General features: G+C 35.4%; 3 protein-coding genes across 4 annotated transcripts; all 3 read left to right on the top strand.

Moving 5' to 3' along the window:
- Positions 1-2,676: 2,676 nt before the first annotated feature.
- Positions 2,677-5,888, top strand: LOC130722616 (uncharacterized). Its single transcript, XM_057573411.1, has 4 exons — positions 2,677-3,343; positions 4,186-4,635; positions 4,879-5,185; positions 5,271-5,888. Exons 1-4 carry the CDS (start codon positions 2,936-2,938, stop codon positions 5,402-5,404), a joined length of 1,299 nt encoding a protein of 432 aa, XP_057429394.1. The 5' UTR covers positions 2,677-2,935; the 3' UTR covers positions 5,405-5,888.
- Positions 5,889-6,028: 140 nt separating this feature from the next.
- LOC130722615 (uncharacterized) lies at positions 6,029-14,432 on the top strand. Of its 2 annotated transcripts, none has more exons than XM_057573409.1 (6): positions 6,029-6,862; positions 9,744-9,825; positions 10,096-10,620; positions 10,929-11,378; positions 11,856-12,162; positions 12,249-14,432. In XM_057573409.1, the coding sequence occupies exons 1-6, from the start codon at positions 6,843-6,845 to the stop codon at positions 12,380-12,382; spliced, it is 1,518 nt and encodes a 505-aa protein (XP_057429392.1). In that variant the 5' UTR covers positions 6,029-6,842; the 3' UTR covers positions 12,383-14,432. The 2 variants fall into 2 exon arrangements, with proteins under 2 accessions (XP_057429392.1, XP_057429393.1); XM_057573410.1 differs by having other exon boundaries at positions 6,029-6,919.
- A 7,481-nt stretch (positions 14,433-21,913) lies between these two features.
- Positions 21,914-24,408, top strand: LOC130721942 (uncharacterized). The gene is made up of 4 exons (XM_057572529.1): positions 21,914-22,441; positions 22,801-23,250; positions 23,475-23,772; positions 23,867-24,408. The coding sequence occupies exons 1-4, from the start codon at positions 21,947-21,949 to the stop codon at positions 23,998-24,000; spliced, it is 1,377 nt and encodes a 458-aa protein (XP_057428512.1). The 5' UTR covers positions 21,914-21,946; the 3' UTR covers positions 24,001-24,408.
- The last annotated feature ends 1,540 nt before the right edge of the window (positions 24,409-25,948 follow it).

Here is a 25,948-nt window from a genome sequence, read left to right as displayed (position 1 = left end):
GTCAATGATAATTGAATATAGGAGGGTTTCGACCACCAATTGACATACGAGGATTGTGAGAGTCGAATGATGGTTTTTTAACTACAATTTGTAAAAGCCTTCTCTGGCAACTTCAGAGCGTTGCACAAACAACCACAAAATTAACAAAATTATTTCTCATAAGTTTAAGACCTCACTAAACAATTTTTTTTTTTTTAAATTTCTGCGTATAGCTCTGATGAAAAATTGTTGCTAAATGCATATGTCAATAATTGCTAAGGCGTCTATATATAAATTTTATTTTTATATTATACACTCTATCTATAACCTCTCATAAATAAATTAAAGATAACAAAATTATTGACTGTGGAATAAAAAGACAAAGTGCAAGATCCACAAATGAAAAATGATTCATATATATTTACATTGTGAAGATATCCAACGAGTGAGTATGTTACTTGTTAGAATGTTAAAGAGATAAAGGTGTTTGTTAAGCAGTGAGTATGTTAGAATGTTAAGGAGTTGAATCGACCAATTTACTAATGTTATGACTTATGCCGAGATTTTAGCATGCTAACCAAATTCTTAGTCGCACAGGTCATCCACCTACACGCCGTTGTCAAGCTGAATAGGGAAGAATGTCCAAGTTCTTCCTCCTCATCTCATTAGTAAGCCTCCTGTATATCTAATTGTCAATATGAATATGGTCGATCGACCTACATTCCCAATTAGGTCTGGTAGCTCAATTCTCCCTCCCCAAATAATTGTAATCACTTGATTTTCTTCCTACATAATTGTAATTGATCATTTTATTACTACCATACAAGAGGTTCCTGACTATATAAAGGGATCCCCCTCTCGCAAATACATGTTCATTGATCATAGTGTATTTTTGTCTGACCTACTTGCTAGTGTTATATTTTTTATTTCCGTGAACATATGATTTAATTACAGTTTTTGTTCACTAAATTTAGATCATATGTGATTTTAGTCCCCTAATTCTTTCAAACAGATTTATCATTCTACTTGAAACTCTCCAATTCTCATTTTTATAAGAAAAATCCTTACAAATTGAATTAATCTAGTCATTCCAAACATTATTCTCACGAAAACTCACTAATCATAATATTAAACTATTTTCAAAAACTAAATATCTCTATTTTCTAACTCTTTAAACCACAATCTCGTATCCAATAAATTCTTTAAATTTATCTTTTTTTTTTACTTTTAATTTTTGAATGTTGTATTTATGTATTAATATATCAATTCATCAAAAATCATAAAATAATAAAAAAATGAAGATTTAATAATTTTATACACTAAAAAATTGAGACATGGATCAAATTTACCTAACTTTAAAATTAGAGAGGTTGGATTAGTTAAAAAAAACTAGAGGTGTTACAAAGTGCCAACTAAAAGATAAAATACAATGAAGCACCTTATTAAATACTAGTATTAATTACCTTTGGCAAATATAGTAAGTGAACCTTATTAATCACACTCGGCATTGATGAAGGGATTCCGTGAACAACTAAACGACTTTTGTTTGCGTAAAAATCAAGCAATCAACATCACCTGCCCAGGTAAGCAGAAACAAGTGGTAGAAATAGAATAGAATGGTTTTGGTGTGGCTGAGCGTGAGCGGTGATGCATGCAAGTGTCTCATATTCAAAGGCCAAAATACACACCACCTGTCTGTGACTCTGAGTTGTCCATTGCTCTTAATCAAACGACCAAATCCGCGCAAACCTCCAACTGTCCAATTTACATTTCACTGCTTTTCGCGCCAATAATACTGTTCTGCTCCCTACAAAGTACAAACCAATTATATCATCATCTTTCAAACCAAAAAATCATGCTACATCAAACATAATTATTACTCTTTAATTCATGAGCTTAATTTCACCTCCAACACATATTTATTACTCCCTCCGTTCCAATTTATAACTATCCCCACTATCTCTATTAATTATTATTCCTATTTACGAAAATGTAAGCCATTATTCTGGTCAAGTTTCTCTCTTGTAGTAGTAACTCAAATTTTGAATTCACACTCTCTCTCTTATATTTTCAATGGAAAAGATGTGAAATTAGTAGTGTGAGTGTGGAAAATGAGGAAGGAATGATTGACATGAATGAAAATAAATAGAGGTATTTTGGTGAAAATATTAATCTAATGATTAGCTCTTAAACTGTGTGCAAATGCTAAAACAACAAACAAATTGGAACGGAGGGAGTAGCATATTACTCCATTTATTTCACAAAAATTATTGTTTAAGCATTTTTTTTAAATGTTGCTGGTTGTTTTATGAAATCGAGATAATTTTTTCTAAGTATACATTTATTTAATAAATTTTATCTCACTTATAATTTCTCTGTCTATTACATTCTTCTTTATTTTAAGTAAAATTTAATATCTGCTCATAATCTTAGTAAAACTGAATAATAGTATTATAGACTTTTAGTAACATTATACGATTAATAATTGTTATCTTATTCTTTATGGTACAAATTTAAACAATATTATTTATTCGTGGTCTCTTTTCGTTTTAGTCATTTCAATCAATAATAATAATAGCTTCAATGACATACATACATACATTCTTGTGAATTAAGGGTATATATTATGAACTCTAACTTTGTTTAGCCACAATTGCTTTGAATTGGCGAACCCATGTGGAGCCCATTTGGGTGGATAGGAGCTTGTGGGCGTGGAGGATGGTGATTAACACCGTAGATTAAATAAAATACCACCATGACAATCAATCATAGAGATTAAAAACTAAATGCTTAACATTGACACATGATGCTAATGTAATGCAAGCTGTCTGTCCGTGAAACGGGTTTTCGTTATTCAAATCGTGACCTCCATAAATCTCAACCTTCAAAATTTCAACATTAATTTATATGTGTTGTTCATCTCAAATTCTGGCGAACAGAGGAGAATTCAAAGGCTATGGAAGATGACAGAGGGATTCTCCTGCAAGTGAACAAGGAGGAGAACGCTAGCTACTTGCTCAACGATGAAGCTGAATTGAGGAAGATTAGATCATACATCAGATGGGTTTACGTTGATCAATCCAACGTTTGCAAAACTGTTTTCACATGTTCTGTTTTCTTCACCTTGGCTTTTGTTGTCCCCATTTTGTCTCACTTTCTGCTTTATTGTCCTTCCACCTGCGACCCTGATCATAGTCGACCGTACCATATTCCGGTGCAGATTTCGCTCACCGTGTTCGCCACCCTCTCCTTCATCAGCCTTTCTAGCTGGGATCGGAAGTATGGTTTGAGCAAGTTTCTCTTCCTGGATAAAGTTGGAGATGAAAGCCTCAGGATTCAGCGAGGATATGCACAACAGATGAAGGTTTGTCTTGTTAATGTTTTGTAGCTTGATGAGTTGAAACAAGTCACATTATCTTTCTCCTTTTTTCTTCTCTGGCTATTTTTCATGAATTTAACAGGAAATAGGGGAAGATTAGGGATGGAAACAATGCTACTTTGTTATGGACTTATAGCTATGTCCAAAAAGAATAAGAAAAGTATGAAACATGGTTTTAATTACATATAATTCTTACTATAGAAATAGGGAAACAGTCAAACAGTGGTGTTGTATATCTCTTTCTCTTTTTTCCACTTACTATTCTAAGGTAGTAACTAGTAAGTTTTCTGTTTTATAATATTTAGAACAACATGCAAGAGATGTGGATTTCATATAGTTCTGATTGTGTTAAGAAGTCCCATGCACATGGACTAGAGATATGACCAAGTAAGTCCTTATAAAAGGTAGAGCAATTCTCACCTTTGGCACTAACTTTTGGGGCAGTATTTGGCCTAACCCAATTTCTAAGATTAAGAGATGAGAAATAGAAGCAGGACAAGTAGATTTCTGTATAAGGAATGCAGAACTAAGCTCCCTTACTTGTCCTGTCTATAAGTCAACAAAATCATGCCCTTTTGCCAATTCTGATGAGTTTTCCCCTTTCTCTTATTGTTAAGAATCGTAGCAACTATTTGGTCATTGTTGGATTGTCTTTTTGTTAAAGAACATTGACTCTTATTAAAGGACATTGAGTAAGAAAGTCATTTGTTGGATAATAATTTCAAGTCTCATCAATTAACATTTGACTCTGTCAAAGCCTACCACTCTATCTGAAATAGCAAACTTATTCTCATGTTTAGCAGAATAACTCTGTTTCTATTATGCAGGGAACCATGAATCTCATCTTGCGTTGGGGGCTTCCATGTTTCATAGCTGAATGTGCCTACAAGATATGGTGGTACGCCTCCGGTACATCTCAAATACCATATTATGGTGAAATATACGCGAGCAGCATCATTCTGGGCACATTGGAGCTATGTTCTTGGCTTTACCGAACCTCCATTTTCTTCTTGGTTTGTGTCCTCTTTCGACTTATCTGCTACCTGCAAATACTCAGACTAGATGACTTTGCTCCAGTATTCCAGAGAGAAACTGAGGTGGGCACAATCTTGTTGGAACACCTAAAAATAAGAAGGAATCTTCGGGTCATCAGCCATCGTTTTCGAGCTTTCATCTTGGCTTCTTTGCTTTTGGTGACAGCTAGCCAGCTCATTTTTCTGCTCATGGCTACAAGAACCGGTGCTGATGTTGATATCCTCAAGGCTGGAGAGCTTGCGGTAAAGCTTCTTTCTTTATTCTTCTGTTCAAAATGTTGACTATGTTCAAGCATTACTTATAGTATGTTTGGAAATCCTTCTATGATTGATTTTAAACTCAAAATCAATCCTACGAAGAAGTTATGTGAGTAGCTTCTGTTTATCAGGATTGATTCTGAGGAAAGAGAAATTGATCCAAACATGCTATTAGATATTGTCATACTCCAAATAGTAGAAAGTAATAGGGTGATTCCAATGTTGCAGTTAGTCTCCATCACCTTGGTGAGTGGACTTTTCATACTCTTGCGAAGTGCAACTAAGATCACACATAAAGCACAATCCATTACAAGCCTTGCTGCTAAGTGGCATATATGTGCCACCATAAACACTTTTGACAACCTTGATGGAGAGACACCAACAACACAAAGAGCTTCAGCCCAAGCTATGGCTCCCCATATTAATTGGGGATCATCGGATGACGAGGTAGGAGATGAAGAGGATGAGTTGGATAACACAAAATTGCTGCCAATTTACGCACATACCATTTCGTTCCATAAGAGGCAGGCTCTAGGTAAATGGAAATTTCTTAATAATATTTCCTTATCAAATGATGAGTCAAATTGAGTTTTGTCCTAAGTTACTATCTTTTAATGCAGTGACATACATGGAGAACAATAGAGCAGGAATCACAGTGTTTGGCTTCATGCTTGACAGAACATGGCTCCACTCCATTTTTGCTATTCAATTGGCTCTTTGCCTTTGGCTCCTTAACAAGACAGTGGGGATTTAGAGACAGAAATGAATTTCTTTGATGTGATCCTCCTTCCTTGTGCAATATGCGTTATATGTACGTATTTTGAATAGTTTACCAGTATTCAGTTCATTTGGATCTGAGAGATCTGGTAATGATATATGAGATGTAAATGATTCCCGTTTGCTCCACATATTGCTGAGACTGTTGGAAATGTGTCTGCATCATCTACAACTCAGCAAGTCAAGTCCTCACATCAGGTAAGGATGGCCTAGAATCAATGGATACCATAAATATTACTTACAAATTACAATGTATAGAGTTTTTACCATGAATTTATGCTGAGTATGAGTACTGCAGTATTCAATCTTATCACAATAGGCCTCGGGTAGGAAGGACTCTTTGATCTACCCCTTCTCTCTATGTTGTTGTAATAATTACTGAATGGTTTGATGATGTGTTCAGCAGTTCACTGAAAACAAAAGTCTTCCTTTGCTAAGTAATGTAGTAGATGTTTTTTTTAGTGTATAGTGGTGGTAGTAAGAGTTTAACTTATATTCTGATGCAAACTACCTAAACTCTTATCATTAGCTCAATCATATTGCTTTATAGCGTGTTTGGATATGCGGTGAACCCCCTCAATTAAATATGCCTCACAAAAGCTACTCCCTAGCTACAATTGCACACATAATTATTTTTGCTTCAACATGAAAATTCAACAAATTTCTAAACATGTTATGAATGCAGTAAAGATGCTAGAGGAAAGGGTGCGACTCTCTTCTACTGTCAAATGGAGTAATAAGAAGACTGGCAATGAGGTTGTTTGGAATTCACAAATCTGAACCTCATTCCTCTAAAGAGTGGGAATGAGACACTACGTTAAGCTACACTACTTTTTTCTGTACTCTTTGAGTAGCATGACATTTGAGCACCAAAAAAAATTGTTAAAGCACAAAAAAGCATGGCATTTGGCATTTATGGTAAATTATTCTTAATTTAAAATTTAAAAATAGAAAACAACTATAAAATTGTGAGATTTTTTCCTATGGAAAAAAGTTTGGGTGACTTTGGCTTATTTCATCACCATAGGTCAAAGTATACCTCTGAAATTATAGGTTACTTATAAAGAACACTTTTCTCGTTTGCCTCCTCCTATTCATTTCAAGCGTTCTATTCAAAATAATTTTGACTTTCTCTCACATTTGGCCAATCACTGCGTGCTTTGCTTTTGTTCTCTTCCCCTCGTCACCCCCAAACTTGTAGCATCATCCAATCTCTCAAAGTGCTAAAATGTCAGCATTTACCAAATTTACAAATTTCACTATTCTCCCTAAATTTCGAGCTTCAAATCATACTGCAGCAGATTCAAGTAATAGCTTCGATCAACCTCATGCTGCTGACTCTGTCTCACTGCTTAAAGATTGGCTAGGTGGGAAACTCTGGCACTGAATCGCTGCTTCTCCATTGATGAGGATAAATGCACTCATGGCATTCAAGGTAGCCTCTACCCTTTTACAGAACCTGCCTCTCATGCATTGCTCTTTGATCCTTGAGGTAAGTTCTTGTGTGCTGATTGAGAGTAAAATTCGAATAGATGTGTGAAAAATTAGAGATGAGAGTGGGTAACTATTAGAATTGGTTATGCGTATGTGTCTCAGAATCAAGCATACTATGTGTTTGATTAAATGTCTAAAAGAGTAGAGATGATAATGGTTAAAGGTTCACTTTTTAAATCTCTCTTCCCTGTCATGCACAGTACAAATAAATGGGATTTTCAACTTTTCATCCCTCTCTAACGCTAAGGTCTCGTTTAGAAGAGTTTATTTGAGTTTATCTTATAACATACACATTTTATGTAAGTGTTCGAGAGAGCTTATGTAAACTAATGATTTCCCTATAAACTGTTTTAAGCTTATTTTCATAAACCGTTCAGATTAACTTATGATTAAGCGCTTATACATACCTATAACTTATTTAGAGCTTATTTCAATAAACTTCTAAAATTAGCTTATGAATAAGCGCTTATGCGATCCTAAAGCTTATGATCATAAATGCTTAATTAAGTTGTTCAAATGCACGATAAATTAATGTTACATTAAGTTATATTTAGAACTATGACAAGTTACATGTTTTCAAGATGAGCGTTACCAATACTCTTTTTGACACTCTCTTCTTAATACTTTCTTTAATTAGTTAAAGTTCATGTAAGTTCCATTAAATTGGGTTTGAGTCTCATATAATTTAGGGACCCTCTATGGATTTTGACCAATTAAATAGTGTCTAGCATTTTTCAGTGACATATTTTATTAATTTGCTTTTCTGAATTCATAGCTTGGGTTAACCTTTGGTTACGAAGCCATTATTTTCTAATGGTAATTCATGTTCATGATAGTGATCATATCTATTGATCTATATGAAGCTTTTCAATTAAAAAATTTATGCAACACATATACTCTCCAAGTAAAAATGCTATGCACGAGTTCAAAAAAAAAAAAAAAAAAATGCTATGCACGACACATTATTATTCTAGGTCTTGCCTGTTTGTTCTTTGCAACAACAATTTCTAATAGCTCAGCACGTAAAACTCTACACACGAGTTCTTAGAGATTATTCTAACTTTTGTGTTGTATTCACATTAGAACACAAAAACTTCAGCAGTGAGGTGTTGTTTCTTTCCATGGATGGTTCTAAATGATTGCAAGAATTCCTTTGTTTGACATATTAGATAAATGTTTATGTCAAGTTAGTCCTTTCTATTCTTTTGACACAATCTATTATATTTTGAGAACATAAAATGCATTACCAGGTGGTTCAAGTAATTGAAACATAAGGTTGTCATGATTTGTATATTCTCTATTAACTATATTAAAAGGAAGACTATCTTTCTTAAATCAAACTATGATAAATTTTAGTTATATATTGCATATAAGAATTAACCTCTCCACGTGATTTGATCTAAGAAAATTTAATTTCCCCATCTTTTTTTGTTTAATATCAATAAACTAAATAGTCTGAAATTTAACATCTTATCATACTAAATTGTAATTTAAATGTAAATTAAAATATTCGATCTCCACATAATAATTTAAACACTTATTAAGTTTTTTAAAATAAAATTGTCTGACGAGCTACTAACTAATTTTATTTCATCTTTTAAAGCTCTAAAATTAGTAACTACTAGATGTTTAAATTCGCTTAATTGCGCTTCTGATTGTGGTTATTGGTTGTAAATTCTTTGGTTCCCACAGCCTGCAACCACCTCATTTGGAGGCAATTATGTTTGAGTCGGAAACATTCACATTATGGTAGGGGTACATTTATCTACAAGACTCAAACCCGAGATCTTGCTTAAGAGGAATCACATGTACCACTTGAACCAACCACCCGTTGATAAAACTTAAAAAAACACAAGAAAAATAATAGAAATAGTGAGCTAATAAATTATTCAGAAATATCAGCTATTTAACATCTGCTTGATTTTTTCTTTCCAAATATTGCACATAAGTTCCTTGTTCTGTCATGTAACGGACATAAAATTCGTGTTAGTGGGTAATATAAAAAATCCAGCAGTGTTTTACTAAGAGTATAAAACGTCTTGTGGCTATAAGTACAAAGTAGGCCCTATATTGAAATTTATATGGAGATTAGTTCACATATGGCGGGATTAAAAACTAAAAAATAGAATAAAGAATATTGACCTCTCACCAGTTCTTAGATTTCCAATTACTTGGGGAAAATGTTTCTCTAGTAAAGGATAGTAGGACTTTATTAAACTTGTATAATGTCAGGATCATATAAAGGGTTGAACGACTTGAATTGATGGGAAAAAATCATAAAACAACTTTAGATTTATACTTTTTGTAAATAGATATTTCAACTTTTAAATTTGTCATAATTAGTTTATAAACTCATATTATCATTACAATAGAGTTTTTCATAACTTGGTTAAACTCACTAACACTACCCTTAAATAGTGATTTTTAAAATAGGAAAATATAAATGTATTCAAATTTGATAAAGATGAAAATTTGAGATTTTTTTTTACCTCGGAAAGATAAATTACACCTATTCATAACTTGTAATATAACTTCAAATCAACAATACATTTTAAAAAAATTGCATATAGAGCCACTAGAAAGAATATCTAAAGTGTGGAAATAAGATTAAGACCTGCGAATGTTGCTGGGAGGAACAGCACAAAACTCAAGAATAAACGACTCATATTTTGGCATTACATTCCCTATTTCCCTGCCTTTTGACAATGCTAACCTTGAAGTAAGAGACTCATATTTTGTTTGGCATTCAAGTTATTAATTAATTACCTTTCCTCTATGAGTTAGCACCACAGTCTCACCTATAAAGGGTTTTGTTTTTGCAGAAACTCTCAACATTTACTCTCAGAGGCACACAGACTATCTTCTGGATTCATTACCATAACAAACTCCTTACTAATAATGGCAGTAAGCTCTCATATCATATTATATTCTCAACACAAAACATTAGTAATTTGAAATTAAACATTGGAGACTAATTTAGTTTTCATCTAATAGCCATTTCCTGTTTTTGTTAGTGGCTAGCAATCATTTCCTAGTTACTGTATGTTGCCTTTTCTGTATTCTGTTTTTATTGTAGCTGCTTATTGGAATTTCTCTAACGATAGCCCAAAATTTCTCTGTTTTGATCTCAAATTCTTTCTGATATATCTTTGGCCAATTACTCTTTATTGGCAGAAGCATTGTAACGTTCCAAAGTTTGGCAATGGAGATATTGTAAATGTTCCATCCACTGCACAAATTAAGGGCAGAGAAAAAGCTGATGAAGCTAAGGCATCAGATACTTACTCCAGCAACCACATTTTAAGTTGTATGGAAAAAGGAAGCCATGAGATATCAGGAAAAGATGCTCAGCACGATTTGGAGCAAAGGAGCAAGAAATTCAGATCATACCTGAGATGGGTTTTCGTGGTCCAATCCAACATATACAAATCTGTTCTCTCTTGGTCCGTGTTCTTCACCTTGACCTTCATTGTACCGGTTATGTCACAATACCTACTTCATTGTCGAACCGCCTGTGATGCTAATCACCGTCGACCATACCACATACCAGTGCAGATTTCTCTCACTGTGTTTGCAACTCTCTCTTTCATCTGCCTCTCTCGATGGGATCGTAAATACGGTTTGAGCAAGTTTCTCTTCCTTGATAAAGTAAGCAATGAAAACCTCAAGATTCAACGAGGATATGCAGAACAAATGCAGGTTTGTGTTTTTATTAATTTTCTTTTTTGTTTCCTGTCCCTTTTCATCTCTTTCTGGTGTGTTGGTGAAGTTCTATAAACTATAGTATATTATCTACCACTAAGAAAAATCTCTCATATTTTTAATTTCCTATTTCTATAAGATATTGTGATTAATTTTTTATTTGTTTACATGATTGAGTTAGCCCTGAGAGGCTAGGATAAGTTTGATGAGGTTATATGTTCAAAATCATGTAAATAGAAAACTGATAAAGCTAAATATAAATCATAGTCTTGTTTGACAAACAAACTTTTGTTTCTATTATGCAGGGAACCATGAAGCTTATCTTACGTGTGGGGCTTCCCTGTTTTCTAGCTGCCTGTGCTGACAAGATATGGTGGTATGTCTCAGGTGCATCCCAAATACCATATTATGGTGAAATGCACGCGAGCAGCATCATTCTTTGTGCATTGGAGTTGTGGTCTTGGCTTTATCGAACCTCCATTTTCTTTGCGGTGTGTGTCCTCTTTCGTCTCATTTGCTCCCTCCAAATACTGAAACTCGATGAGCTTGCAATAGTTTTTCAGAGAAAAACTGAGGTGGAGTCAATTTTATTGGAGCACCAAAGAATAAAAAGGAATCTGCAGATCATCAGCCATCGTTTTCGATCTTTCATTTTGGCTTCTATGCTTTTGGTGTCAGCAAGCCAGTTCAGCTTTCTGCTTATGGCCACAAAACCTCACGCTGATGTTAATGTCCTCAAGGCTGGAGAGCTTGCGGTAAAAGCTTCTTTTCTTCCATTTAAGAAATAGTTTTCTAATGAAGAACAGACATGATACTTGTCGGAGATCATAGATTCTAGGTTGATACAGAGGACATAAGAAAATTTTTAAAAATCATAAGATGGAAAATGACAATAATACAACTAGTAATTTATACATAAACATTAAATTCAAAAACAATAATAAGATTCTAAGAGTTAGAATGAGTTATTGTAAGCATAATGGCTATGATATTCTTATCTTTATTGGTTTAAAGGTTAAAAAGTTAAAAAAAACATGAAGTTGAAAAATAAAATTAGAAGTTTTGTGAAGTATCTGATACAAATGTGTCCAAGACAATTATGACACATGACTATTATTTCGAAGTATCGGTGCTTCCTTTGGTCTGCTATCCTTTTGCTCAAAATGTTAAATATTTTCAGGCATAGACAGTGTAAATAGAAAGTAACAAACAGGTTGAATTCAATGTTGCAGATAGTCTCTTTCACCCTGCTGAGTGGACTTCTCATACTCTTGCGAAGCGCAACTAAGATCACACATAAAGCACAATCTGTCATAGGCCTTGCTGCCAAGTGGCATATTTGTGCCGCCATACACTCGTTTGAGAACATTAATGGTGAGACACAAACAACAGATACAGCTTCAGCCCAAGCAATAGCTACCAATGTTAATTGGGGATTACCAGATGAAGAGGTGGGAGATGAAGATGACGAGTTCGATAACACCAAATTGCTACCAGTATATACTCATACCATCTCTTTCCATACAAGGCAGGCTCTAGGTAAGTGGCAATTTAATACTGGTGTTTTATTCAATCAAATCATTACTCATATTGTTTTAGTCCTGAGTTACTAGCTTTTAATGTAGTTACATACATGGAGAACAACAGAGCAGGAATCTCGGTGTTTGGGTTCATGCTTGACAGAACTTGGCTTCAGACAATTTTTGCTATTCAAACGGCTCTTTTTCTTTGGCTACTTAACAAAACAGTTTTTGTTTAGAGACAGAAAGGGACCACGGCGATCCTCCTCTGTACCTTGTTCGTATTAGTCTCCAATTCATTTGGATCTAGTGGTTCTGATTATGATTTACGAATTGTAATTTTTTTTTGAAAGCATAAGACAAAATAATTAGCTGAGTTGAGAGAATTGAAGAGTGATAACATTGGGAAGAAAGATGAGAATCAATTGTTTTGAGTGATATGCTTAGTAGTTAGTACCAGAATTATATACACAAGTTACTTTTTTCCATAAGCTTCGTGGTTATGACACAACCAGAACTAGCTGCCATGCTAGCTTACTAACTACACCAAACTAACTAACTAACTAACAGAATCCTAACTGCCTTTAACTTTCTAACTAAATTGGCGGCTCTCATAACTCTGCAAGCCGAAGGGCAAAAAATGATCATATTCATTTTGGTAAGAAAAGTCACCAAAAACCGTTGAAATAGAGATTTGGTGAAAACATTAGCCACCTGATCTTGAGTGGAGAGGGGAAGAAGCTTCAGTAACCTAGCTTGCACCTTTTCCCGGAGGACTATATGACGAACTATTCGAGGTGCTTGGTTTGCTCGTGGAAAAAATATATTTAGCCTTTATTTTTATTTCCCAAGCTCACCAATGTCATCTCTCATGCTTTGGCCATAAACTTAACTAGTGAAGAAATAGATTTTTACATATCTTGAGAAATTGACAGTTATGCATCACATATGTTTGAATTATTAAAAAAGTTAGGAAATATTCATAACTCAGCCTTTCAGAATTTCAATTAGTGCTCCAAGTATTTAACATGTGTAAAACAATTTATGAAGAGTAGCTAAAATATCACAAATATCAAGAGAAAGACGAAGTAGAACTAACCTAATGTCTAGTATGCGGCTTGGTTTGGTTGATCTTTTGCTACAAGATGAAGTGAACTGATAGCAAGTATTACAAAGATATGCACACTGGCGCCATTTGATATGGCTCCTTGCAAGGAGTCAAGTGATCCAGCACCTTCCATTTTGTTCTTTGGTTAACACACCAAGACTGCAGAAAAATGAAGATTGCTTACCAGATAAAATGTAAGGTGATCCGATTTGCATTGTCTGAAAATGCACAATGATTTCAAACTGACCGCAGCAAATATGATCCGAAACAGGAGCTCCTAGCTGCACTAAACTAAATCAGCATTATGCATCATCTGTACAGCAATACATTCTTCAATACAGATAGAAGTTTAAATCAAACATGACACTGTCACATAGCACCACCATGTATATATAGTAACTCAGGTCAAATAATAAAGTAGCATTGCATCACAAACATACCATAAATCTAAGGTTTAACTAGTTAAGCGCCGCTGAAATCAGAGGTGTCACTCATAATTAGTCTTGCATACACTATAACGAAAAATTACTGTGAATAATTATTCGAATATAGTGGTTAGTTTTATTTTCCTATATGATATGATGGTAATTTAATTTGTAAACTAAAGCATCCATTGGTCAAATCACATACACTCACATTGTCAGCTTATTTGAATATTTTTTATTATGTCATCAACTACTAATAAAATTCAACAGCATGTCATTTGTGGAATATTTGACTACACAGTTGTAACTTGTAAACCTTAATCATAGGCTTTTTCATTGTTGACATAATCACCTTGTAGCTTCTTGGCTTTATCGAGCCTACATTTCCTTCCTGGTGTGTGTCCTCTTTCAACTCGTCTGTCACATGCAAATTCTCAGGCTAGGTGATTTAGCTTCAGGTGTTTACGGAAAAATTGAGGAAGGGTTCATCTTCTGGGTAAGAAGTAATCTGCAGATCATTAGCCATCGTTTTTTATGTTTTATCTTGGTTTCTCTGCTTTTGGTGACAGCAATCCAGTTCAGTTTTCTGCTTATTATGGCTACAAAACCTCATGCATGATGTTAATGTCCTCAAGGCTGGAGGGCTTGCGGTGAAGCTTCTTTTTCTTTCATCTATCAAATAGAGACTAACATGATACAGTGTCATAGATATAATGAATAAACACATTGAAGATTGTCATAGTTAAAATGAGTTATTATAGCTCATAAAATGTTATTATTCATCTAATTATTATTGTACTCTTATACTTGTGACACATGGCTATTATTTAGGAGCATGTGTGTTTCCTTCAACATGGATCCTCTGCAGTTCTCAGCTGCAATTTTTTGGCGATTCTTATATTAAATGGTTAAGATTGACTCAAAAGGTTAAATTGGTCAAAACTTTTATACACTTGTCATTTTGCTGTTGTAGAGATTGCAAGGACAGCAGAGGATCCGAATTCGTGTTTCCTTAGCTCCGCAGTGCTTTTGCAGAGATTGTTTAATATTTTCAAGTATAGATACTGCAAATAGAGTAATAAATTGAGTTCAACTAATGTTGCACATAGTTTCTATCACCCTGCTGAGAGGACTTTTCATACTCTTGCGAACGTCAACCAAGATCGCACACGAAGCACAATCCATCACAGCAATGATGGAGAGACCCCAACAACACCACATGATGTAACTCCTTTGGGTTTAACGGGTGATGCAGAGGATGAGTTGAATTACATCAAATGGCTAAGTCAGGCTATCCCATTCTGAATACATACTGTCTCATTCCTAAGAGGGAAGGCTCTAGGTAAATGGGAATTTAGTATTTGTCCTTATCAACTGATGAGTCAATTAAATTGTGTTTTGTCTTGATTTGCTATCTTTTAAATAATGCAGTCACATACATGGAGAACAATAGAGCAGGGATCTGTGTGTTTGGACTCATGCTTGATAGACTTTGGCTCTACTCCATTTTTGCTGTTGAATTGGCTCTTTGCCTTTGGCTGCTATATTAATATATGATCCAGGTAGATTGTTGTTGATGTATCCGCATCTCCCACTAATTGACAAGGCAAATCCTCAAATTATATGACACAACATTCCACACTGAAGTGCAAGGCCAGTAACAGCTTTTGGTGGTACATAGCTAAAACCTTGCCGCAATTTAATCTTCTTTTTTAATCTTAGGTCTTTACTCTTTCATATGCTATGATCATTAGATTGATTATCCATGTAATATTCACAGAATTGTTAAGTACGATACTTGTTTAAATGAATTTTTTTAGTCCTTAAACATAAGACAATTTTTAATTATTTAGATATTTTTAATTATATTTGATAAAATGAATGTTTTTAGTCCTGCACTAGTTAGAGTGCTTTGAGATACTAACGTTTGGTGGTATAATCTCATCAAAAATTGAAATCGATTAAACATCTGGACCTAGGTTGACATCCCAATGATAAAAGTATTCTTGTCCATCAAACTAGATAAGACAACAACCTAAAGTTATTCAAGTCTCCCAATTACAAGAAAAATCCAATGACTCAGCTCCATCAGATACTTCCAAATGGAGCCACTAGAAAGAAACCCTGATTTTGTGGAATAAGATTGTGACAAGGAGAATGTGGTTGGAAGAGTATAACAAAACTTAAGGGATCCAGCAACATATTCCTCCCCTGCCTTTTCAAAAAATGCTAAACTAGAAGAAAGTGACTCATATTTTTGCAATCAACAAATTAAAATTTGCAGCTTTGTAATTACCGGTTGATTATTTTAGCCATGTCTTCTCTGATTTTTTGGAGCCAAAATTTAAAGGGCTTGTTTTATTCCCTTCTCAATTTTATGAATTTAAAAATGGGTTAAGCATCATATTAGTCCCTGTCTTTGTGTCGTCGTCTGACCTAAGTCCCTCCCCGGAAAAATTATTGGAAAAGGTCCTCTTCTTTGTAAATTGTTTGGAGTAGGTCCTCGCCGGAGCCCGGAGCTCCGACGAGTGATGATTTGGCAAGTTGACTGTGTTAATAAGGCCTACGTGGAATTTAAAAATAAAATAAAAAATAACACATCAGAAATTTAAATTTAATTAACAAAAATACAACAAATTAACAAAACTAACACTAAATTAATTCTTTCAAAAAAAGAAACACTAAATTAATTAATGTTTAACATATTTAACATCTCTCCCAGAAACAAACCTGGAAAAAAATTCAAAACATAGTTAACATCTTTTTGGGTTGATTTCAAAACAATTTTTTTTTTTGGAAAATCATCAAGCTGCTGCAAATCCAATCTACTTGATGCTTCATATTAGTTCACCGTAACATCAGGGAATTGATCAGACAATAAAATTAGAGAGCAATTTTAAATTAACAATGGCCGATCATCAATTGATAAATTAAAGAATATTTCCTTCTCAAAAATCACCACGCTGCTGCAAATCCATTCCAATTTACACATAAACAAACCCAATATCCAAACCCAACCCAGTAACCTCGTCCCTTCATCCATCACCTCCTTCATCCCTCATCCTTCATTTTCCAACCTCCTCCTCCTTCTTCATAAACAGGCCTAGAATCTTACAAACCCAGAATAACACTCAATTACAAACCCAAAAAAACCTTCACAAACCCAGAAAAGAAGAAGCACTGCACTCCCACAGAATCAGACCTCAAGAGAAAGACTAAGGGAAAAGCAGGGGAAAAACACAAATACAAGCAAGTTACAACAGCCCCAACAAAAACAAAGCCCCACACCGGCAGATTCTTCGAAAAATCTGATTGATGAGGAAGAAAGTTAGAAGCTTTTCATCTCTAAAGCTCAGATCCACGTCTGAAACACACTTGGGACCAAGAACCCTTCAAGTGCATCTTAGGTTTAGGGTTCGGGTCGTACCTCAAATCATCCCCAAACCCTCCACCCCTGTCGTTGCCACCCATTAACCGACTCTTGGCGACGAGGCCATCCTTCCTCTGGTGCGAATCGACCCTCTGGGGCTCCTCCTCACGCTTGGTGGCGGCGACGAGTACGCTGTAGAAGTCGCGATCCTCTGGAGTCTTCGGGTTTGTTTAAGGGCTGGTCAAGGGAGATGGGAATGAAGGAAGGGCCTTCAGATGGAATCGGTGGAGGCCAGGGTGCCTTGGAGGTAGTGGAGGATGGGGTTCTGATTTCTGAAGAAGAGGAACGAACATGATGATGATTTCTTTTAGGGTTTTAAGTGTTTGATGGTGATTTAGGATTTGGGTTAATTTGGGGGAATTGGAGTTATTTTTGGGGGAAATTGATTTTGTTAATTGATTAAGGTTAGATATGTTAATAGGTTTAATTTTGTTTAATAGGTTTAATTAATCTGACATGAAATTTATTTTTATTATTATTATTTTTTTAAATCCATGTCAGCTTATTTGGCCCGGTCAGCAATCTAAATCATCACTCGCCGGAGTTCCGGGCTCCGGTGAGGATCCGCTCCAAACAATTTCCAAACATGAGGACCATTTACAATAATTTTTCCGGCGAGGGACCTAGGTCAGACGGCGACACAAAGACAGGGACTAATATGATGCTTAACCCTTTAAAAATTGTTCTTGGAAACAGTTTCAACAATATGAAAAACACGTGAAGTGAAAACTAAAAAGAAGAACGTAAAATTATGAAGGGACTCTCAAACCATATATAAGTCTCTTCATCTTGTGCCATACTGTATCATCTAATCTCAGAGGCAGAGTGAGAGAAAGATCCTTGGATATGGGATTCAGTACCATAAGAATGAACTCATGATGAATACAAATGAAAATCCAAAGGCTTTGAGTATAATGGTTGGTGAAAATGGTGAAGTTTCTGATGAAGTGAATGCTTCCCATGCTTGCTCCAATAACATAAGTTCAATGGAAAAAGGAAGTCATTTGGAGCAGAGGAACAGGAAATTTAGATCATACCTGAGATGGGTTTTCGTGGACCAATCCAATGTGTACAAAGCTGTTCTGTCTTGGTCTGTGTTCATCACCTTAACCTTCATTGTACCAATTATGTTACACTTCCTATTTCATTGTCCCAAAACCTGTGACGCTGATCATAGACGACCATACTACATTCCGGCGCAGGTTGCTCTATCTGTGTTATCTACCCTCTCTTTCTTCTGCCTTGCTCGATGGGATCGTAAATATGGATTGAGCGAGTTTCTCTTCGTTGATAAACTAAACGATGGAAGCCTCAAGATTGAACAACAGATGCAGGTTTGTTTTCTATGCACACATTATCTTTGAAGTAAGGAAAATGCTCAGCGGCACGAAACGAAATTCGTTTCTGTGCTTTCCCCTCTTTTTATTGGCTGATTGAATGAACTTAATCACACTAGGCTGAATCTCATGTATTATCAAACATATATTACAGGTTTTATCACTACTTCGTTGAATTCGTCAAAAAAAAATTCGAGCCATTTATCATTGCTCTTGAAGTAATGATCTTACTTGACATTCAATAGTCGTATAGTTTAGTGTTGGTTTCAAACCGCTGCAAACACTAACAGCGGTTATAAACAACCGTAAAGCTGTGTGTAGTGTGAATAAGTATTTATTGAAGAAAAATATTATTACAAAGTATTAATACTGCATTTTACTTCTGAGTAATTAAATGTACACATACGTTTTTGGCGGACATTCAGTCGACATGCAGTTTAGCGGTACCTTGTAACCGCTGCAAAGTTCTGCGGCGGCTAAAAGCGACAGACACTCTATTGCTCAACTAAAATGACATTGTTTCTATTATGCAGGCTACCAAGAAGCACATCTTAAGTTGGGGTCTTCCCTGTTTCTTAGCTTCCTGTGCTTATAAGATATGGTGGTATGTCTCAGGTTCACACCAAATACCATATTATGGTGAAAGGTATACCAGCAACATCATTCTCTGCACATTGGACCTCTGGTCTTGGCTTTATCGAACCTCCATTTTCTTCCTGGTCTGTGTCCTCTTTCGGCTCATATGTTACCTGCAAATTCTCAGACTAGGTGATCTGGCTTCAGTTTTTCGAAGAGAAATTGAGGTGGAGTCCATCTTATTGGAGCACCAAAGAATAAGAAAGAATCTGCGGATCATCAGTCATCGTTTTCGATTTTTTATTCTGGCTTCTCTGCTTTTGGTGACAGCAATTCAGTTCATTTTTCTGCTCATGGCTACAAAACCTCACGCTGATGTTAATATTCTCAAAGCTGGAAATCTTGCGGTGAACCTTCTTTTTCTTTCATATCTACCAAACTGAGAAGCACCATATGATACATGTCAAAATGCAACAATTTTTATAAGAGTGAATGCTCAAAAGTGTAAGGCCTTGACAAATTAGTCACTAGAAAGAATTACTTCTCGTAGTCTCTGATTGTGTCAAATGTCGGTGTCAAGTTAGTCCTAAAACCTAACCAACATTGACACAATTATGGACAGTGGGATATTTTCTTCTTCTAGAGACTAAATTGTCCGACACTTACACTTTTCAGGATGAAATTGAACACTCGCTCATTTTAAAAAACTACATGAAGAAAAATTACTATGATATCTTGATTTAATTAAATATAAAAACACAATATTTAGAATGAGTTATTATGGCTGTCATAAAAAGTCACTACTTTTCTAATTTTTGTAGTGCTCTTATCTAAATTGGTGTAAAAGTTCAAAAAGTAAAAAAGTTGCTAAATAAAATTACGTTTTTATATAGTGTTTCCTTATAGGGTGAGTTCCATATTGCAGATAGTCTCCATCACCCTGCTAAGCGGACTTTTCATACTCTTGAGAACCGCAACCAAGATTACACATCAAGCACAATCCATCACAGCCCTTGCTGCTAAGTGGCATATATATGCCACCATAAACTTGTTAGACAACATTGATGGAGAGACATCAACAACACATGTATCTACTTCAAAACGAACTAGAGTCCCCAATACTAGTTTGGGATTAACAGATGATGAGGCAGAAGATGAAGAGGATGAGTTAAATAATACCAAATTGCTGTCACTCGACACACATGACATCTCATTCCAAAAGAGGCAAGCACTAGGTAAATGAGAATTTAATACTCTTATTTCTTTGAGTGAATGCTCAATTTCGTTTTGTGTAAGCGTCAGACAAGTTAGTCCCTTGAAGAAAGTAACACTTCCTACAACTCCTGATAATTCAAATGTCAATCAAGTTAGTCCCTACAATAAGATAAAATATCGGTTAGGGACCACCATGACCGACATTTAACACAATCAAGGAGTGTGCGTGTATTTATTTTTTTTAGAGACTAACTTGCTCTACATTTAAACTTTCAAGAACGAATTTTAGCATTCATTCTATTTTTTTTAATCGGAACATTTGACAAGTTGTGTTTTAATTTGTCCTGATTTTCTATCTTTTAATGCAGTGATATACATGGAGAACAACAGAGCAGGAATATCTGTGTTTGGATTCATGCTTGATAGAACTTGTCTTTACTCCATTTTTCCAGTTGAAATGGCTCTTTGCCTGTGGCTGCTTAACAAGACAATAGGTATATAAGGTCGGCAAGGAACTACTAGTACTATATATGATCCTGGTAGATTGTTCATTAAATATTTAGTCTTCAGTTAATTGGGATCGAATAGTTGTTGTTATGATTTACGAAATCAAAAACATACACGACTCTGCTCCACATATTGCTGATATTGTTGTTATGTGTCATTATCTGCTGCTAAAGTGATATGTAAATAAAGTGATGCCATATATGAAAATAAGCAAACGTGTATCAAAATAAGCATACATATCTCCTATGTTCTCGTTAGTAGTAGAGTAACGGGATAGTTTGACACAACTAAAGTTTGATGAGAGAGTAGTAACTAAACACGATATTTTACTTGGTAAACCCTTAAGAGATAAGGGAAAAAACCATGGGTAACGCTAGAAAAAAATATTCTAACTAAGTAAAAGAAATAATTACAACGCTTGTGTATGAACACAAAAAGAGAACAAATTATGTTCTTTTAAGATGGGAGAACTATCACTAGGAGAACATCAAACACTATTTTCTTTCTCAGTGAATTTTTTTCTCTAGAAAGAAATACGTACCCACTCAAGTATTTGATGCGGTGATTTTATTTGTTAAGGAAAACAATATTTAGAAATTCGCATAGTGCCGACAATCAACAGACGCTTAGAGTGAGAAAATAAGAAAAGTAATGTGTGTGATATATAATATAATGAATACCATAAGAAGAAAGAGATAGAAGAGAAAAATGATATGTCTTGTTAGATGTCCAGTACTATTTGTATGCCTAAATAGTAAATATCATTGCTAGGCTATGAAACACTATCTCCTTCAACTCCAAGTCTCCAACACCCTCAATGCAATTTCCACCACATAACAGAAGAGACTCAAGTATTTGATGTTGATGGAATGGAATGGTATTTATTAAGCAACATCCCCTTCAGCTCCAAATCTCCAGCACGTACCCTCAATGAAGTTCCACCACAAAACACAAGGGAGGCTTTCCAGGGCAGAATACAGGAGCCAGTTGGTGGCAGTGATGGCAATTAATGCAGGGCCACCTGCATTTGGAATGCAATAATTCCACTTTCATATCTAGTGGTCGATACTCGATAGCTCTAGGATATTCTTAAGACTTAGGAGAATTAAGTAACGACATCACTATATAAATAAGGACCAGGTTGAACGATTTTGAATAAAACATATTGAAACTTATTATATGTGAATAAAATCGTGACAAGGAGAATGTTGTTCCTCCCTTGCTTTTTCAAAAATGCTAAAGTACTAGAAGAAAATCGTGAAGTTGCTCATGATGAAGTGAACACTTCTCATGCTTGCAGCTCCAACAACATAAGTTGCATGGAAAAAGGAATTACTAGTCATGATCACGACGAGGTATTAGGAAAAATCTCCAATATTCGTCGAATAACGTTCGTATCATACCTGAGATGGGTTTATTTGGATCAATCCAATGTATACAGAGCTTGTTTCTCTTGGTTGGTGTTCTTCTCAATGGCCTTTGTTTTTCCGGTTATGTCACACTTCCTACTTCACTGTCCCACAACATGCGATGCTGATCATACACGACCATACTACATGCCGGCACAGGTTTCTCTCTCTTTGTTAGCTACACTCTCCTTTCTCTGCCTCTCTAGATGGGATAGTCAATATGGTTGGAGCGCGTTTCTCTTCCTTGATAAACTTAACCATGATAGCCTCAAGATTCAACAACAGATGCAGGTAATTTGTGTTTCTCTTCACTATGCATTCTCTATATAGGTTAAGTCCTTTAAGTGTAAAAATATTTGACAGTCATTCAATCATTATGTGTCAAATTTTTTTTAGTGGTTATGTTTTTATTTCCACTCACACCTAGTGATAGATAGGAGTAGAAGAGAGAAAAATGTGAGATTTGAAAGGTAATGTACTAAGAAAAGAATGAGATAAGAAGTGAAAGTGAGTGAAACTGATATGAAATAGAAAGTTGAGTGTAAATATATCTAAGTTATTTGCCAAAATACACCACTGCAACTGAAGATTCAAATATTACTTACACTCTGCTCAACAAAAAATGACTTTTTGTTTCTATTATTATGCAGGCCACCAAGAAGCTCATCTTACATTGGGGGCTTCCCTGTTTCTTAATTCAATGTGCTCACAAGATATGGTGGTATGTCTCAGGTTTACACCAAATACCATTTTATGGTGAAAGATACACTAGCAGCATCATTCTATGTGCATTGGACCTGAGTTCTTGGCTTTATCGAACCTCCATTTTCTTCCTTGTGTGTGTCCTCTTTCGACTCATCTGTAACCTGCAAATTCTCAGACTAGATGATTTAGCTTCACTTTTTCAAAGAGAAATTAAGGTAGAGTCCATTTTGTCGGAGCACCGAAGAATAAGTAAAAATCTGCGGATCATCAGCCATCGTTTTCGATGTTTTATTTTGGCTTCTCTGCTTTTGGTCACAGCAATCCAGTTCAATTTTCTGCTCATGGCTACAAAACCTCACGCTGATGTCAATGTTCTCAAAGCTGGAAATCTTGCGGTGAGCCTTCTCTTTCTTTCATCCATTACTGATACAACAATTTTAAAAAATTATATGAAGAACAATTACTACAATATCTCAATATATAACTAATAGAACACAATTAAGATTGTCAAAGTTAGAATGAGTTATTATGGCTGTGATAAAAGTTCTAATTTTTTAGTATTCTGGTCTAAATTGGTGTAAAAGTTCAAAAAATGAAAAAGTTCACCTTAATGTTGCAGATAGTCTCTATCACCCTGCTTAGTGGACTTTTCATACTCTTGCGAAGTGCAACCAAGATTACACATAAAGCACAATCCATCACAGCCCTTGCAGCTAAGTGGCATATCCATGTCACCATAAACTCGTTTGACAACATTGATGGAGAGTCACATACAGATTCAACAGAAACTACAGTTTCCAATACTAGTTTGGGAATAATGGATGATGAGGAAGGAGATGAAGAGGATGAGTTGGATAACACAAAATTGCTACCAATTTACACACATGACATCTCATTTCAAAAGAGGCAGGCTCTAGGTAAATTGGAATTTATAATACTGTTATTATAATCAAATCATTAGTCAAATTGTTTTTAAATTTATCCTGATTTACTTACTACCTCTTAATGCAGTGACATACATGGAGAACAATAGAGCTGGAATCTCAGTGTTTGGATTCATGCTTGATAGAACTTGTCTTTACTCCATTTTTCCTGTTGAAATGGCTCTTTGCCTTTGGCTGCTTAACAAGACAATCGGAATATAGAGTCGGAAAGGAACTGCTATGAGTTATGGTCATGCTACCCTGCTCATTGTATATATTGAATACTCTTCAGTTAATTGGGGTCTAATAGTTGTTGTTATGATCTACGAAATGAAAACATAAGCGTCTGCTTTACATATTCCTGAGGTTGTTAGAGTGCTTTTAGATTCTAAAAGCTCATTTTATGGGCACAATATGATAATGAATGAGAGACTAAAGAGTATAATAGGATATAAACATGTTAAGCCCTTATCCTATCAAATATTTAATATGTACAATTATTAAGCCAGTAAGCCGATATCACATTTTGTTATGTTTATTGTAGCGCTGTAATCAATTTGTAAAATCTCATCAGTTTACAATTTCAAGTAAAGAACTCAAGTGATAGTATATTTGGATTCATGTTCAAAACTTTCAGAATCAATTCAGCTCCCATAAAAGCTACTCGGAGTAGTATCTCCTAGCTAGAATCAATTCCCCTTCTAATGATGAGGAACTGTATGAAGCGACCACCAGTTGACAAACTCAGCACCTCAAAAATATGTTCAAGAGCTTGTTTTTCCACTCTTCAAATCAATATTACTTAATCAAGAGAGCAAGAATCAATTAAATTTTCAATATCAGTGGAACAAGATATTTCATAAAAAAATCAGAAATTAGTTAATGCTAATTTCACAGTTTCCATCTACCTTTCTTTGTCAGGCCATTGCACATCATTCCCTGAGAAAAAAGCTTGGATGCCTCCAAACGCCACATGCGGCCAAGCTATATGAAAGCAAAAACTATCAATATCAAAGGGCACCATAAAAGCAAAGCATAACCCAAACAAGATTCAAAACTGTTGGAACATGTTGCCATGCATTTTGTCAAAACAACCGATTGTCGAAGCAGATACCGTGGCATCTGACCTCGTGAAGCTAGGGCATCAGTCCTTAGCTTGTGTTTCTGTTGTGGGCCCTCTGAAGATTTATTGAAGATATGTTTTTTGAGTTACTTGAGGAACAAGTACCTGTCGAGAAAGATTGGTTTCTATCTTTTCTTGTGCAATAAGAAACCGAATCTATCAAGATTGCGTTTTGAATTGCTGTTACTGCAATCTGTTTCTTCAGCCCGTGCCAACCCTAAAGCACATGCTACCGCTGCTGAAGTCTATAAAAGGATGAAGACCTAAAACGTGAAGTGTACCGAAGCTGATAAGAGAGATCGTGTGTTTTAGGATTTGTTATTGTGCTTCGTCCTTGTTATTTGTGAATCTTCTTTGCTCACTGATTCTATAAAGCAAAGAAGGGTTCTGTGTTGTTTGATTATATTCAAACTCTGATTGTTATTGTGTTTACCAATCACTGTGGCAGTGATTGAGAGAAAGTGAGAGGGGCTCTCATACTTAGGTTGAGATTCTAAGTAGAAATACACTGGGTAGATTAGGAAGTGAACTATGAACTGAGTTGTTCATGAGTGTCTGTAATTCCTGAGTCTTGAGATAGTGGATTTCCTTTCTTTGGGTGCAAACCCTCCAGACGTAGGTGAAAGTTTTCACTGAACTGGGTTAACAATTACTGTGTGTTATTGTTTCTGTTGTTAAGTTTTGTTTTCTGTTAAGCCGTTGTCGAACCTCTTGTCCCAGCATCGTGCAGGACAATTGTATCAGAGGGAACCTGAATTTACAATTGGCATCAGAGCAGGCACCCTGTTCTGGTTGGGTGAGCTCCAGGGAGTTTTATTCAAGTTCTCATGGATAACAAGGAGGGAGGATCAGTCAATATGCCACCCATTCTGGATGGTACTAACTATGACTACTGGAAGGTTCGCATGACAGCCTTTCTCAAGTCAATTGACAACAAGACTTGGAAAGCTATTGTCAAGGGTTGGAAGCACCCCACTAAGGCTGAGGTTGAAGGCACCTCTACTACTGTTGTGGAAAAACCTGAAGAAGAATGGACCAGTGTTGAAG

Source organism: Lotus japonicus, chromosome 6, assembly GCF_012489685.1.
Source record: "Lotus japonicus ecotype B-129 chromosome 6, LjGifu_v1.2".
Classification (NCBI taxonomy): Eukaryota; Viridiplantae; Streptophyta; class Magnoliopsida; order Fabales; family Fabaceae; genus Lotus; species Lotus japonicus.
Note: the sequence above shows the minus strand (reverse complement) of the source record. Positions and strands in the feature narration are given on the sequence as shown.